General features: G+C 36.7%; 1 protein-coding gene across 2 annotated transcripts in view; it reads left to right on the top strand.

Moving 5' to 3' along the window:
• The window catches only part of LOC132380076 (casein kinase I), a 48,914-nt gene extending 43,875 nt beyond the window's left edge, over positions 1-5,039 (top strand). For both annotated transcript variants that reach the window (XM_059948607.1, XM_059948608.1), the window contains one exon: positions 3,177-5,039. In XM_059948607.1, coding sequence (XP_059804590.1) covers positions 3,177-3,227 — 51 coding nt within the window. In that variant the 3' untranslated portion in view covers positions 3,228-5,039. The remainder of the gene's footprint in view (positions 1-3,176) is intronic.
• The last annotated feature ends 12,926 nt before the right edge of the window (positions 5,040-17,965 follow it).

Raw genomic sequence — 17,965 nt, 5'->3', positions numbered from 1 at the left:
AGACACTGACAATCTTGGGAGTCTTCAGCTCTTATTGCAGTAAAGCTATATATTAAATATGGTTTCAGAATTCCCAACAATTTCAGAAGATTTCAAAACTAGCTCTGGGCAACTGGATGTTGATAGATGTGCAACTATCCATTCTGTGTTGCTTCCATGTGATAATACAGTGAGATGGCAAGGCTGGTCAAACTTGACCTTTTTAAATAAATGACGGGATATTGATGAGTATAGATTATCCAGCAAGTTGTTTAGCATGTCTTTATATCTGGTTCAGTCAGAGGAGGTGGAGTTGAGCTGAATTCAGATTTTTGTGAAGGATGTCAGACAGTGGCTTCAGTCTTTCTAAATGTTTGCCAGTATGAACAAAGCCGAGAACTAAATTTATATTTGTTGGACATTTGGGTTTATAAATATGCATGAACTTTTGAAGTAACATTAGTAGTAATAACATTTTTAAGGGTTAGGATGTAGGGCATCTTCTGCTTCATTTTTACATTGCAGGTCTGTTTATGAAAAAGCTTCAAGCATGGACATTGAAAGTATTTCAACATCTCCATGCTAAAAATGGAAGATCAGGTGGATTTTTTGACTGTATTGCTTGGTGCTTTACCCTAACCACTGCAGTTCTTTAACCTGCTTGTAATCTTGCACCCCTCCCAAAAATTGTGCTGTGGCTTCTCAAATATTTTGGCGTTTGCATTATCCGGTTTGAGTTGATGCAGACCACTTCTGAAACTTGATCTTTTGAAAGTTTTGGCTTGACCGGTTTGATCTGCTTGTGAAGTCTTGTTGCACAATGTCCTGCTCTGATCCACTGCATAGTTCAACACTGAACTTTCTGCATGAGGGAATGTTGCAGTGTTACTGTACTTTTGTGTTCAAAACAAATTTGATGGGAGAGAGATGTTACTTAAACTAAAATTTCTGTGTACATTTACACTGCTTGTGTGCTAATTTACATGTAATTGTCCATAAGTGAATGGACAATTAAAGGTAGCATTCTTTAATTATCAATGATTGCATAAAGTTTAAAGCAACTACTTTTTTTTTATTAAAGAAAAAAGTGGTAGCATTGAGTATTGATACAGACTTTCAGAGAAATAGCCAAAGCTGTTTCTTGAATGCATTAATTTAAATTTTAACTTGTCTTTAGTTCTTCCTTGTAAACTCTTCACCAATACTACAGAAGCAGCTTTCACGAAACAGTCACCGCTCTTTTTCACTTTTATAAATGCTTATAACTATCATTGCAATATTGGGAGTGTATTGAAATGAATATTAGCTGTTCAATTGCACACTGAGTTGCAAGCTACCAAGTGATGTGCAGAAATCTGTAAATTACTCTTAATTTGACGTCCATCCCCGTTTAGGACGGTGAAATTTTGACTATTTGGAATTTTGTGTAATCATTGCTAAAATACATTTAAATATGAATGTACATCTAAAGTTTAAATACTGGAGAAAATTAAAACCATGACTTTATCATTTAATCGTTATAAAATGAACATTAATGAATAGTCTGAAATCTTTAACCCTTTGCAGTAATGCAAATTAGTCAGTTGTTTGTCCCTTGCAGTAAACTATCATTTTGACACAGTTTTGTATAGTTTTCATTAAAATGATTGAAATTTTCTGATCATTATATTGTTATGGTTGTCACAAATTACCTTACAGAAGATGGTTAATATTCATTAAAGGCTGAAATACCTTTTCATCCAAGGTAAAGGGGTAAATGTCAATTCATTTTCCTGCAAATCTGCATTTACCTGTTCATCATGCTTCAAGGCTGAAGAATATTTTAAGTCTGTTAATGATTTTGCTATAGAATATTTTCCATGCACGTGTGTGAAGCCTGCAAATCCCCAAAGTTAATTTCAAAGTGATTATTACAAAGTTGTAAACAAATTTATTTTAAATGTATATATGTTTAATCATTTGGAAATTTCATGCTTTTACAACTAAGAAATGATTAGTACTGTATTTAAACACCTTTTTCTGTGTTCCCATTGTCACCTTTATATTTAAAATATACTTTGAAGAATTCCAATGGAAGTTCAAGAAGCAAGATTTTATTTTGTAATTTCAATGTCAAAGTATTGATGGTATTTCAGCTGAATCCCATATTCTGTATCTGAATGGTACTTAATCCGTACTTGCGACAAACAGACCTCTTAAGTGTACTATAGACCCAAAAAGGGATATACATATTGCCATACAAAATACCCAAAAATGACATTTCAACTGTCAGTTAAATTTTTGAAGTAAGTTAGGAAGATAACTTTATCAATAGGGAATTAGGATGAATATTTTTTATTTAAATTAGTTTTTTTAATAAAGTAGAGCTGCTTTGTCAATTGCCCAGGCTTTTGAGCAGCTGTCTGGTATTGTTTTGAACTGCCCTAATAGGCAAGGCCCATATGTGCTGGTCCAGGGTCAGCCAATGCATGCTTCCTGTAATCTTACAATTTCAGTATGTTTTTTTGAGTTCAAGATGTCAATGGCAAGGTCAACATTTATTGTTCATGTCTATTTATGGGGATTTTATGATTCTGTAGAATTTCCATTACTTGGCAGTTCAACTGTTGCATTTTAAGATTAACCCTAATGGACTTGGCATTTTGATTTTCACTCTTCGCTACTTCTGATTATACAGTGAAATAGATAGTTTACAGGTCCAGAGGTTTGTCTTCATTCAACTGTCTGGCGTTCCTGTGAATTTATTCCTTAATTGTATTCTTATGGTGTCTGGATTTGTTCACAATTTTTGTACAAATATTTGCAGAATTATCAGAATTTTTTTTGTGATGTCCACAAAAATTCGGGTTATGGTGGCCTTTTGTTTCCTAAACCATCTAGTATACCAACTAGCCTGTATTCTCTCACAGAGGTTGCCAGCTCTTTAATATATGTACCAAATATTTTTGAAGTTGATGTTTTGTTTGTGCTATGAAAATTTGGATGTCTGCTGGGCTTTAATCATTTCATGGAGAAAGTGTTGAGGGAAGTAGATACTTGGTTCAAATCCTGCTTTTTATGTATTTTATTTCACACATTGTTTTCTGTATTTCCCAATCAATATATATTGATAGTTACTCAGTACCACTGTGGGGAAAACTATTGGACCTTAATGCTTATGAGGAATTAATTTAGTTTCTGTTTGTTTCTTTGGATAGATCCCAGCCCGGGTGACTTCTAGCGGCATCCACTCCGCTGTTCCTCGATGAAAGTGACTCAACCATGGAGGGTGGACAATGCATGGCTGATGTCCCATTATAATCTTGAAACTCATGACCCCCTACAAAGCCAACCAACAAAGAAAAGCTCTTGATACCTTTAAAGTGCAGGAAGGAAACTTTAAAAGTTTTTTTTAGGAACATCTTCACAAGGAGACCTTTTGCCTGACTGCAGTATAAAATACAAATTAAAAAGATTGTTCCCACTGTCAACAGCAGGGGCTCTAAAGACGGTTTACAGAATTTACCGCAAATAGAATAGATATCGCCATCCCTTCTCCTTCCATGATTGGCGTTATGTAGCCTTTTATTACTCTACTGTACAACTGTAGACCTATACCTGGTTTAAATATTTTGTATCACCCTGCTAAAATTGAAAGCAGCATCTATGTAGATAAGTAGAATGTTGTCCTGCTTTTATGTCTGTGGTGCTCTATAGGTTTGAGAATCTGAAATGGAATTGACTGACTTGAAAAATCCTGTAATACATAGGGTTGGCAGTGAGTGTTTGTGAATTTAAAAAGCAGCTGATTTTATTTAAAGCTTTTTCCAGTCTTTTGTATTAAACTTGAGTTTAAAATGTTTTTGGTAGTACACTGTAACAATTAATGTTTTTTTGGTTTAGTATCTAGATTTGTTTGCACACTTTTAACTTCCACATTTTATTTTTGTCATAAAAAGCTGAATGATCATTGGTGCCAGTGGCCATTTAGTCTCTTGTGGAAGAGGCTGACAACTTAACTGGCAGAAGCAGTGTGGAGTAAAAAGGCAGTGCCAAGGCTTATCAAAAAATGTGACCTTAAAAATGAAAATGTGGAAGAATAAAGATTTTTTTTTAAAAAGTAAAGGTAAAGCTGTGTTTTGGTGAATTATTTTTTAAATTTCTGATTAGTGTTGGTACATAGTTTGTTCTCGGGAATACTTGTCCTAAGGACTTATAGCATCTCCATTAATCATTTAGGCATAGAGAAGTATTTTAAAAAGCTGTGAAGGATTTGTACAGTTAAAAATGTGAATTCTGCCATTAGCTTAAAGGGGGCTGATGAAATTTTACATTCCAGTGCGCATGCTTCAAAACTTGTATCTTGATTTTTGTTTTAATGTTTATACGTGACAATAGTGAATCCAGCTCAGTTTTTTATTAAGCTAACTGGGTTTCAGCCTAAAATAAAATTTTATAACATTCTTGCCATTGGTGTAGCTTCCAGGTGGCACACTGAAGGAATGGAGGAAGTAGAGCCTAACTCATGAGTGGGTGTGCGCTTCATCAAATGCACAGCTTGGTTCCTTTGTTCAGTTCTTTTTTTTTTCCGTTTGTAACAGTCACGTTTGTATTTCACTTCAGCCTCTTGGGAGGCGGCATGAAAGGATATCTGGCGAACAGTAAGAAATGCCTTACCATTTATGCATGCGCACTGACGTGTTAAACAGGAGCACAGCTAAGCTGGCATTGCTGCATTAAGATTCTTCCTTTCATTTCAGCAGTCCCATCATTTAATTTTGTATAAATGTGTGTGATTAAATTAATGTTTCCCATGAGAATCAATGTTTTCTTCCTAACTGGTGGTGCCTCCAAGACAACGGGCTCTTCCAATTTTTCTTTTGTGTGGATGGACCATCGTTATCTCAGGTGGCTGGCTTCCCCTCTGTAGAATGTCTGTGTATAACGTGTAATGGTAACAAAATACTGGTAACCTATTTGTATTGCAGCTGTATTTGTGTACTTTAAAAATGTAAATAAATTCATAATAACTTGTAATGGGTTCTCTGATTTGTTCTAAAATTTAAAGTTTGGAAATCTTACTTTACAGCTTTGAGCGTATTGGTATTCTATTCAACAATGAGCTAAACACCAACTTCCCTTCTCTAAGTTATGTGGTAAATATGTTTTTCTATTGGAACCATGGATATGTTTATAATTGAAATGAAAGCTTTGTTCCATCACATCAAAGAAAGAGGGTTGTTCAGTTACATTCAACATCAACAAGACTTGAGTGTTTTAACAAATTAACACTTCATCTTCAGGAGAATACAGATTGTTGAAGAATCTCTCCTGTGTTACCAAATGACTGTCACTGAACCACAATTTTTAACAAATTTCCACTTTTTCTAGGTATGGGGGGGCTGGGGTAGAATAGCTTTCTATGGTTAATAACCATCTGGTTATTGGTACATTTCCCTTGGCCAGTATATATCATGGCTGGGCTAAATTACCCTGCAGCATAGCTACCAGAATGATTATAATTGTTTCTGTTTTATAAGATTTTAGTATTATTGATAATTTAAATGGACTTTTTCTTTGGAAAGCAACCTTAGTGCACTTTAATTACTAATACACAGCAATACACTGTGTAATGACAGCCATTTGTATTGATTTAAAAATTCTTGTTAAATAATATCATGGATATCTGATAATCATGTATTATTAATCTGTTTAGAGCAGCTCTTATAGTAAGTATTGAATAGTTAAATATTTTAATTATTGCATGGACATAGACAGATTTTTGAAAAATCTAAAATCCTGTCCTAACTTTCTACCAACTGGAAAACATTCATTTAGAGTACTGGTTAGTTCCATTAACTTTTCTCAAAAATGGTGAATTGTAGATATAGGCTAACCACATAAAATTTCTTGAATCACTTTTTGTTAATTTGTTCCTATGGCTTTAAAAATTCATGGTAAATTTTGGCACTCATGGGAATTTGGATAGTCTTTTTTTTACCTTCATATCTAATAATTAACAATGGGCGCAAATATAGACTGCTTAAGGCTAAGAACAGTGGATCCTGGTTAATTGGGCCATTGTTTAATAAGGGCAGCTGCTATTTGTGACAATTCTTAAAAGAACAAACCAAATGGAGAATATAGCTGGAATTCCCTTACTTTATTTGGGGACCCTATGCTGCTTATTTGGGGCGGAAGACTCACTGAGCAATTTCTATCTTGTGTCAGTCACATGTGTTTGTCCATTAGACATTACACAATGTTAAGACCGAACAGCTTTTAAATAGAGCTAGTTGCATGAGCTCAAAAAGCAGTGATTTTGGTCACTGATAATTGGTGAGAAGCAAGCAGTAAGATAATTCAGAAATGTTTTCCTCAATGTGGTTTCAAACGTTCCAGCTTGGAAATGCCTGTAACAGCCAGGAGTGAAAATGAAACAATTTCACTACTTCAACAAGTTAGAAACTTTGAAGGTATCAGTAATCATCTTGAATGTTACCTTTGGTCCTCCATTGGACACTCAGCCCCTACCTGTGGCTCCAAGTAACTGCATGTGACAGCAGCCACACCCTAGTACAGTGCTTTGACAGGCGGGCTAAATCAGGTGAGGGAAGGCAGTGGATCTCGTATCACAAAGAGATAGGGACATAAACACAAGAAAATCTGCAAATGCTATTGGAACTCAGCCGGCCAGGTAGCATCTATTGGAAAAGAGTAAACAGTCGATGTATTGGGCCAAGATCCTTCACATGCCTGCCCTAGCACGTGAAGTCAGCTCTGGTGGACTGGATGAGTAACCACTTTGGCGAGACCCAATGGCCCTGGAAGTCAGTTCTGCAACATTACGAGAAAGTGAAAGGCATAACGAGGCACAGAAGTAGTCATGGTCGTCCACTGCAACCATGGAAGACCCCAGTTGTGATGTCTCATCCCACTGGACCTGGACTTGCAAGGTCAAGAGAGTGGAACTGCCCCAGTGTTTTCAGACTTTTCCTGTTTTAAAAACTCCCACACAGGTTTCCTGTCATCATCGGATATGACAGACAACTTGTTCAAATTTGTTCTGTATTTTATTCAAATACATAATTTCTTTCTCAGTTAAACAGTCGCTTGTCTTTTTTTTATATACCTTTCTTAACTATTTCCATGAAACTGGCTAATTGGACCCAAAAGTACTGGTCCCAATTAACACCATCTGCTGTATACCTGAGATATGCATCTCCTGGGGGACACTGCTCTTGATATATTAAAACTTGACACCTTTAACTTCATTAGTATAACCTTACACCTGATTGCTAATCTACATTTGGCAGAAATATTTAAATGTCTAAAAATATATAAATGTGTTGTAATCTCATTGCCTGGGTGGCCTGAGAGCACCGGAAGATATTCCCTACACTAATACTGAGTTGATTTTTTATTAATAATTTAGTAGAGAAGGCCAGGCATGCTGTGGAAGTTATTCAGTTTTTCTGTGTTCTTGAAGGACACCTTCAAGGCCACCCAGCAACACCCCAATTTAATCCCTGCCTGATCATGAGACAATTTACAATGACCAATTAATACGTCTTTTGGATTGTGGCAGGAAACCCACAGTTATGGAGAGAGTGTACAACTTCCTCACGGGCAGTGGCGGGAATTGAACCCTGGTCGCTGGTACTGTAAAGCATTGTGCTAACCACTCACTATGCCAAAATGCTGCTCATATGGAAGTGAGACTGGGTTATGTAGAGTCTAATAGCATTGTTGAAGCAAGCCTTGTTCTTTTATGTTTTAGTCTTTCTATTTGTAAAACTGGATTACAATCCTGACATGGTGACTGGTTTAAAGCACTGCTTGGAAGAAGGAAATAACTACAGAATGTCCACAAATTAATGTTAATACATTTGTCCCTCTTCTACATGGCTAGTGTTTCCTCTCAACAATCTCCTCTGATGTCCTCTCCTCCTTTGTGATGTTTCATCAGGATGGATGGAGAGACTGTGAATGTGCTGCGGTTCAGCGGTTAGTGGGAGGCTATTAGTGTCTGCTGGTTTAGAGCTTGGGCATTCTGGGATTCGGAGTTCAATTCAGTGCTGTCTGTAAGGAGATTGTACATTCTTCCTGTGAACCACATGACCATCCTCTGCGTGCTCTGGTTTCCTCCCACAGTCCAAAAAAACACCATTTAGTGGGTTAATTGGTCATTGTAAATTGTTCTGGCCTCTAGTTGAAATGGAAATGTGGAAGTTAATTTGCATATTTCAAGGTCCCATAACAGGAATGAAATAAATTATTAGATGAGATAATGGACGATCATTGCCTCAAAATATCTGTTTCTCTGCAGTTGTGGTTGAACTGATTAGTATTCCAAGCATTTTTGTTAATGGGAGTGGGTCTGGGGGAGCGTTGATTGGTTATTCTGGGGTTGAAACAAACCGCGGAATTTTTCACTTGTACACATGAAAAGCAGGGCCTTTAGCAGCAGGTAAATTGTTACCAGCTTTTACTACCTTTTATTGCTATGAAGCAGTCCATTCTTCTGACTGTAATTGCCTCCTATTCCTTTTTTGCAAAAGTATATTCTATTTCTTACAAAATTTATAAAAATCTGGTGATTTTTAAAAAATTTATCCATATGTTGGGTACATAATCTTAGTTTGTATAAAATTGCAAGAATAACAGTTTAAAAACATGGTTGATTTTAGAATTGTACATTATTGAACAATGGTCACTCAGTTAAGATTTACCATTCAAGGTTGTGTTTTCCATTGATTAAATCTATTCATGGCATTATTTGCAGCTGTTACTGCTAATTAACATGAACACGTACATGCTACAGTTATCTGAAATAAGGCTTTGCAAATTTAATCACATTCTTTAAAAGCTGTGGAAAATGCTGAAAAATATATCAAAAATGAAGGACATAATTGGGAGATCTGTGGGCACTAATGGTATCAGAGTTCTTCATATCCAATTCAGTGAATGTTTCATTGAATTATCGAAGGAAAATATCTTACAATTTGTTTAGCACAATATATTGAACATTAGTTCAGTCAATGAAGAACAGATGCATTAATCTGACTGTGGAAAGCAGATGTACAGAGCTTACTGAGAGATGGTTATTAGCAATGGGTCAATATTTTCATCTTGATATGCCCAATATGGCATCACTTATTGGAGCAGCAATCATCATTATGAACAAATATAGACAGTTTGCTCTTCAAATAATCAGTGGTATCTATGTTAAATAAATTTTAATTAAGAGAATCCCTATGCAGATTTGTTTGCTTTGATGATAAGCTGTGACATTTTATCTGTTCATGAAGATCCTTCCCTTTTCTCATGAATTGCAACCACAAGTATTTTATTTTCCTGTAGGGGTCGCTGTGTAACAATGGAGTGAAAGCTTAGGTAATGGTTTCCTCCCTCCTTACCCAAGGATGTCAAATGAGCTCTTTCAGTTGTTCAACTTTCGATCTACAGTGGATTCCGGTCAATTGGGACAACTGCATTTTGGCCTGATTAAGTGGCTACCCCAATTAGCTGGAGTTTCATGGAAATAGTCAAAAGGGTATTTTTAAAAAAAAGACAAACTGAGTAACAAATTATGTATTTAAATGAAATACAGAGCAAATTAGAACACTATCAATAGTACTGCAGTACTATAATACTGAGTATTAGTTACCAATGGAGGAATTTATCCAATATATGCAATAAATAAAATCATCACAGATTCCTAGTGCAGATAATGCACTGCCTTCATACAATGCTAGCGATGATTGCATCTTCCAAATCTTCATTTTCATTGTAATTGTTAATAGATACCTTCAAATCCTTCGTAGATCCTAATTTGTTAAAGTACTGATATCATTTCATTCTCACTCCTGCTGTTACTGGCAACGCCAAGCCTGAATGCTTGAAACGCAATGAGCAAATTGTCTTGCTGCTTATTTCTTGCCAACCATCAGAGACAAAACTTAGTTCTGTTTGAACACACACATGCAACTGATGCTACTTAAAAATAGTGGTTTTAAACATGGTGTAGTGTCTCATAGCCACGTAAGTGCACACAACTGATACTAGTTGGAACCTGTTTGGCAAGACACATGTTCCAATTAACTGACATAGGGTCCTAAATACACAGCTGTTCTAAATAACTGATGGCTCAATTAGTTCAAATTTGCTGTGAGTCCTGTGGTTTGACTCTACAAAAGGATTTCTTTAGACTACAGATCCTTGTGTGAGACAGCACATTTCTGTAAAGCTTAAATGGTGACATTGTCAGGTTTTATTTAGCCATTATGTTCACCTCTGCTGAATGCAAGAATTAGCAATTTGCTCAGGAAACTGCAGAGTACCAGGTGGTTAAACATTGCTGAAATTATCTAATGGAGTATAAGGCACAAAAATTTGTAAAAGCTTTTTTGATCTAAATTCATTTAAGCATGTACCATATTATCCTTGTGTCATTGACTTTGCATTTGACATTTAAGCTTGTTCAAAACAAATGAGGGAATAGTTATTACGTCTGTCTAACTTTGTCATGTATTACAGCTAGTTAAGTTGCTAACCAATTTAAAAAAGAGAAATTTTATTTACACAATGCTATTCAAGCTATTTCAAGATGTTTGTTTTATGTGTGTGTATGTATGTAAATATCTATACATATATGTGTGTATGATTTTGCTTTATAACAGCAATTGAATTTATTCACATTGGCAGTTTGCTTCTAGGACACATTCTGCTTTTGAAATTTATGAGGATATGAATAATCCTTTGATCATCAATGGCAGAGATTTGTTATTACATACAAAGAAATTTATATTCTGCATTATTTCCCCACACTTGAATGACATTCAGAAAAAGCTATCAACATATGGAAATGGTTGTGTGACACTGATAACGAAGCAAAAAAGCTAAGATGTTATCAACATTAATGGAGAACAGTTCAAACTGTGGGTTGGTTGGCTGGATCAGCAATCAATTATTGAAACAATACTCTGATGTCGACACAAACAGTGGATTAAATTTGTTTTAACTTTGGCCTTTTAAGACTTGAATCCCAACTAGATTAGAAGAAGGGTCTTTGTATCAATCACAGAAGTAAAATAGAGCTTAAAATGAAACAGAAAACAAAATGTTTTTGCCATGTATATACACTCTGTGTTCATTCAAAGAAGACAGTACTGATGATGAGCTGTGTCCTGATAAAATTTTGAAATTTCCCTGTAAAGATTATTTTCTAGTTTTGTTCTAAGCAATTGAATTTCCTGTTAATTTATTAATTGTGCTAATACAAATTAATGTTTGTATTCTCAGTATGATTTTATACATGGTTCCTCAACATAGGGGGATTAAATTTATGAATCTATTAATATAATAGGTTCAATGTAAAATATATTGTGTTTTATTAGCAGACGTTTTTTTGTTTTGATGATTTAACTTTTCGTGTAAGATTTTAAGAGGAACTGAGTGTTAGCTGCAGTTTCCTGTGGCTGGGCAGTTTATCATCAATGATCATCAATGTTTAGCCTCACCCAGTGAATCAACAAGAACTTCATACTCAGAAGTGCTACTGGATCACATTGGTTTGGTGTCTCTGACTGGAATTGCCTGGCCAAATGCATTTGCAATGTGACTTTTGCCTTGCAGAAACTGTTCACAACATTCTGGAGAACCTACCAGAAAAAAGCGATGGTGCCTTTAAACATGTTCATCACGGAACTGATCAAAGGCTAGAGTCCTCCTATTAGCAAGACCCAGTGCAAAGAAGCCTGCAATCTAATAAATAATCACTTGATTTTATTTTTTTAAAAAGAGAGAGTTCATTAACTGAGGATTTAATCTTGGGCATTCTTAGCTCTAGAGGACTCTCCATGTATTCGCAGTACATAAAAAATTACAGTACAGGGCCTTTACCCCCATGATATGTCGACTTTTTAACCAACTCTAAGATGAATCTAACCCAGGGGTGGCCAAACTTTTTGACTTGTGGGCTACAAAGTGTTCTAAAATTTGACAGGACCAGGAGCAGATGGACAGAGTGTTTTGGTAATACACCTCATAAGAGAAAATAAAATATCATGGGATATGTAGAAAACATGTGCTTTAATTTCAATTGAAAATGAACAAATGCATTACAACAAAATATGTCTTTGAAGTCCCATGGTATTTAGCTATTTATTGAAATGACTTTTAAAACACTGAAAATTAAATGAATAAAATACAGCTTTTTTTAATAGTAACAGTTATTATTTTAAAGCACTGAAAATTCTGTTATCCTTCAAGATATTATCATCATCACTCTCCTCCTGACTGTCTTTATTTCAAAAATGGTAGGAGATGCAGGTCTACTTGTCCTGCTCCTTCTTATTCAATTGTCCCCTGTACCAAAACTCAACAACGACCAGCACAAGGACAGAACAGTGACAGCGCGCCAGTATGCGGAGCGCGTTATTTGATCTGGAACGCATTTTTTATTTTGAGAACGTACGTGCACCTGCGCACTACTCATGTCCATCACTTAACAGAAATGACATGTAACATGTAAGGCTTATTGAAAAAAATATTTTCAAATGCATTTTTCACATAACACAACGAAGAAACTTATTTTTAATTTCAGTGGGAACAGTGTTGTTGGTCTCCCTTTTTAGCCAGCGCATCAAAGTCTGGATTTAGTTTTGTTGTGGCGATTCTCAGGAGGGATCTGAGGTGTTGGTCAGTTAACTTGGATCTGTGGCTGGCTTTGTTGATGTTCATGATGCTGAACGCCTGTTCACACAAATAGGTCGAGCCAAACAAAGAGTAAAGCGCAAATATGGAGTAATACGCTGCACCTCAACAAAGTTCAATGTGTAGTGGTGTGCTACATGAAGCGCTAAAATTACGACACGGAGTCGGTAACTGCAGTCGAAGAAAAAAAACTTTATACGAAATCCCCAGCCTCACTTTTAAGCCTCCCTCAAAGTGCCCCCCGTGGCGCAGAGGCTCAAAAGCTCTGTGCTCGCAAATCCCCGCAGGCTATCTCCCTTAGCCGGAATGCTGGCTAATTGTGAGCCGGTTCGGATGTGCCAGGAAATGGGTCGCCACAAATGTATATAGAGTGCGTCATCTATTGGGAAAACGCCAGAATTGCGGGGAAAAAATGTTAACAAGGTTTATTAATATAATTTCATCAAGTTCTGCGGGCTGGATTAAAAAGCTTAATGGGCCGCATATGGCCGTAAGGCCGTAGTTTGCCCATGCCTGATCTAACCCTTCCCTCCCACTCAGCCCTCCATTTTTCTATCATCCATGTGTCTAAAAGTATTTTAAATGTTCCTAATATGTCTCTTGTTACCATCGCCACTCACAACTCTGTTTTAAAAAAATTGCCTCTGACATACCCCCCCACCGCCCCCATACCTTTTCTCCAATCACCTTTTTAGCCACTTTCACCCAGAATGAGGGTTAGGATTCAAGATTTAGTTGTGACCTTAAGGATGAAGGAAAACTAGGGGAAAGATGGCTATTCCAGGATAATTAGTGGTAATCAAAGAGGGAAGTGCAATGTTATTCAGTGGCCATTTTCTATCTTGAGGATTAATGTCAAGTTAAGGTGAAGGCAGGGTTGATATCTCTTTAATCCCTATGAATCTCCGTTCTACATAGCCTGCAGCATGAATGTAGTTTCTATTTCTCATCACCCACTGTGAAGGCATTGAGTTTGCCGACTGCGTTCAGAACCAAATGAAGACCATACGCTTATCGGATATAAACAGTCAAGAGTATTCTCACTACATGTAGATTATACTGTAACTACCCAATCTTCAAAGACCAGCTTACGTCCTTGTTCATTTTGCATACTCAGTTTAGCAGCCTATAGCCACTCTGTGAGCAGTGAGCATCAAGGAGAAGATAATTCCAGGTAACAATGTAGTTTAAAACACAGTTCATTTATTTTAAATCCAACTACTTTTTTTAAATACATTAAAAATTCTCAGAGGATTTCTACCATAAGCATTTACAAATTTCAAACCATTTCTAAATTACAGAAGTGTTTCCTAACCAAAGCATAAAGCACAAGGGATTTTGTTTCCTAACCAAAGCATAAAGCACAAGGGATTTCCAAAACACAAATGAATTCTAGTTCACCCCATGTTTCTTCTTGATGTTCCTTATACCAACACTAACAGGCCTGACATGCTCTCTTACATTTATTCCCTTTCTCTTCCACAGGCGACTTCACAAGCGTATCATATTTCCTCAGGTATCCTTTTAACACATATGGTTTTAAAGCATCTTTTGGAGACATAGATCTTAGCTTAAAATTCACAGTTCATAATTAATATTGTAAAGCTAACTTCCAACTTTGAGCTTTCCAACTATAAACACATAGGTTACTGATATGCTAAATTATATTATCCATTTATCTGTTAGCTTTCTTGAACTAAGCAACTTAAGAGTCAGCTTGTCTGTTCAAAACAACCCAAAATAAACAACCTATTGCTTATACTTTACTCATAGCAGTAATTACTTCTCACAGAAAACATATCTGTGCCATAAACAGTGCTTGTTTGCAAAGCTGTGTTTTTAACTTCAAACTGATTACCACTTTTTACCTTTTAAGAATTGAAGGCTGACTTCCATTTACAATCAGAAACTAAACAAATTTACTTGAAAGTTTACTTGCATCTGTTTATGATCTTAGAAGTGGCAAATGCTATGTTCAGAAAGGCAAGATTAGTAAACAACCAAGAGGCCTACTAGCCAGGAGTGGATATCCATCGCAACACATCAGGCCCATCAGAGCAACAAGTTAGGGATAATTAATGCTGTGGTCCCAAAGAAAACTGGATTTAATACAAAAATCTCTTTCAGCAGCTATCACTGCTCCTACAGATTGATGGCGTTTCACCAGGGTTTCAAAATTAAAAAGTGCCCAGTTCACAGTTCTTGAGTTGTAAAAATAAAGAGCAAATGCTTTTTACTGAGGGAAGAAGAAGCTATCAAATAGCAGCAATTGGCAGTGCTGGAAGTTTTACATTCCACCTGTATTTTCTGTAAAATAAGAGATGGCATTGCTACTGTTAATGCAACTCGTATACCTAGTTCAATTGTGTTTTTTTCAGATTTCCAAAGCAATTTAGGATAAAAAATGTGCAAGAAATCAACAGCAGTCTTCATGATTTTTAAAAATTATTGATCCTCTATTCCTGAAAACAGTACTTAATCTTTAGTTGTTTAGCTCATCACAAGCACCATTCAACAATCAGTGTTGAAACAAACTGGATGACTGAGATCAAAATTAGTACCCATTCACACCACAAGCCAAATCTCAGCTCATGTAAGAATTCATCTGATAGGGAACAGAGTTGTTACGAATTCAACTCCATTGAATCTGGGTTGGTCCGTTCAACTCTGCAAATAATCTTCTCTTAAGTACCTATTCACTTACCTTTTGAAAGCCCTGATTTAACTGTTCCTTCCTCATTTTATGCACTGAGTTCCTGATCATAACTACTTTCAGAGTAAAAAAAAGGTTTAAGATCTTTTCACTGAAACATTCATAGGTGGTTCAAGGACACAGACAAAATGACAATACTGCTCTTTATTTCCCATATCTAAACCAGTCATTGCTTCATACAACTCCACCATTATCTCCACTTCAAATTGTTAATAAACAATGCATTATTTCATACTGTTTGAAATAATAAAATCTCCAATTTTCTTTTTCCTTTCTTTTCTGGGGTAAAGTTGTAGGTGTACTGGGTCTGTTTGGACCAATAAAGAGCAAACTTGAGACTTAAATGGAAACACTCGGAAAGTCTCCCCCCAACAGTTGAAAGAGACCTTTGACCTAAAACATTAACATTTGACCTAAAAAAAAATCAAAGTCTACATGGACTTTAGTAAGACTTTTGACAAGGAGGCTGATCAAGAAGGTTCAGCCACTTGGCATTCAGGATGAGGTAGTAATTTGGGTTCAACATTGGCTTCACAGGAGAAGCTAGAGAGTGGTAGTAGACAATTGGAGGCCTATATCTAGTGGTGTGTCATAGGTGCTGAGTCCATTGTTGGTTGTCATCTATATCAATGATCTAGATGAAAACGTGGTAAACTGGGTTAGTAAATTTACAGATAACACCAAGACTGAGGGCATAGTGGACACCACAGAAGGCTATCAAAGCTTGGAGTGGGACTTTGACCAGCTGAAAAAATAGGATGATAAATGGCAGGTGGAATTTAATGCAGACAAGTGTGAGGTGTTGCACTTTAGGAGGACAAGTAAGGGTAGGATTTACATAATGAATCATAGGACACTGAGGAGTGTGGTAGAATAGATCCATAATTTCTTGAAAGTGGCATCACAAATTATTGGGTCATAAAGAAAGCTTTTGGCACATTCGCCTTCATAAACCAAAGTATGAGTACAGGAGTTGGAAAGTTATGTTGAAGTTCTATATGATGCTGATGAGGCTTAATTTGAAGTATTGTATGCAGTTCTGGTCACCCACCCATCATAAGATTGAAAGAGTACAGAGAAATTTTACAAGGATGTTGCTGGGATTTGAGGACCTGAGTTAAAGGAAAAGGTTGAACAGATTAGGACCTTATTCCCTGAGGTATACAAAAATGAGAGGATATTTGATACAGTTATACAAAATTATGAGATGTATATATAGGGTAAATGCAAGCAGGCTTTTTCCATTGAGGTTGGGTGAGACTAAAACTAGAGGCCATGGGTTAAAGGTGAAAGGTGAGATGTTTAGGGGAACCTTCTTCACTCAGAGGGTGGTGAGAGTGTGGAATGAGCTGCCAGCAGAAGTGGTGGATGCAGGTTCAATTTCAGTATTTAGGAAATGTTTGGAAAGGTGTATGGATGGGAGGGCTATGGTCTTGGTGTAAGTCGATGTGACTACACAGAGTAATAGTTTGGCTCAGACTATGCTATGACATTGTTCCTATTTCTGCAGATACTAGCAGACTTGATGCTTGTGGCATTTTTAATTTCAGACTCCTAGTATCTGAAGTTTTCTGATTTTCTGGAAGTTTCTTGCCCGTGGATCTCAATTCCATGTTCAGAGCTATTAAGCATTTTGCTGTAAACACACAGATTAGAAATATAGTGAATACTAGAATCATGTTTTTTTTTCAAAAAAAGATCCTAATTTAGCAGACAGGCCCAGCAGATTCTGAAAATGTTTTCTGGATCATTTCACTGGGTTCAAATAAGTTCTTGCGGTTATGCATAGGTAGATAAACAGGGCGAAGGAGTGCCTGATTATGGTGATAATCAGCTTTCCCACTGATTGACCTTTCCACCACACACAGTGGTGCATTGTTGTAATTGATTTGATTTCCATGCACTGTTGAAGAGAATACGTTGTATCTCAACATTTTAAAAGGCAGGAGAAGAAATCCCACTCTCACCAACCGGCTTGGAATTGCACAGCTCTGAAATCCTCCACCTGCCCTTTGATGGCATTGATTTTGTGCCAGGCTGCAGCTGTGTATACTCCATGTCTCTCAGCCAAGACAAACTTCTGCAGATGCTGGAATGCTGAAGAATCAATAAAAAAATTGCCCAAAAATTAAGCAGAGATGCTGCCCAAAGTCACGAGGACGGGAGACTCAATAGACCAATACTTGCCCCTAGGAGCCCAATCGATTCCTCTGGCTGGAAAGATCTATCACTATCCTGTCAATACCTTTGGGTGAAGATCCTAACACTCTCCACAAGGATTACAATAGCTCATCAAGGCAGCTTCCCTACTGGTCTTGATAGTCACCTCAAATTCCACAAAACTGGTTTGAAAATGAGCCATCATTCTATCCAAAAGGTCTGCCTTAAGAGGCGTACAGAGGCTTCTAACTGGCTGCCTGGTATTGAAACACCAATGGCCAGGAATGGGGGATATAGGATACAAGAGTGGGGGGGGGGGTATAGTCCAGCCCATCACATGTAAAGCCCGCCCCACCATTGACCACAGTTGCATGTAGCACTGCCATAAGAAAGAAGCATCTGTCATTAAGTACCTTG

Source organism: Hypanus sabinus, chromosome 23, assembly GCF_030144855.1.
Source record: "Hypanus sabinus isolate sHypSab1 chromosome 23, sHypSab1.hap1, whole genome shotgun sequence".
Lineage (NCBI taxonomy): Eukaryota > Metazoa > Chordata > Chondrichthyes > Myliobatiformes > Dasyatidae > Hypanus > Hypanus sabinus.
This window is presented reverse-complemented; position numbering and strand designations above follow the sequence as displayed.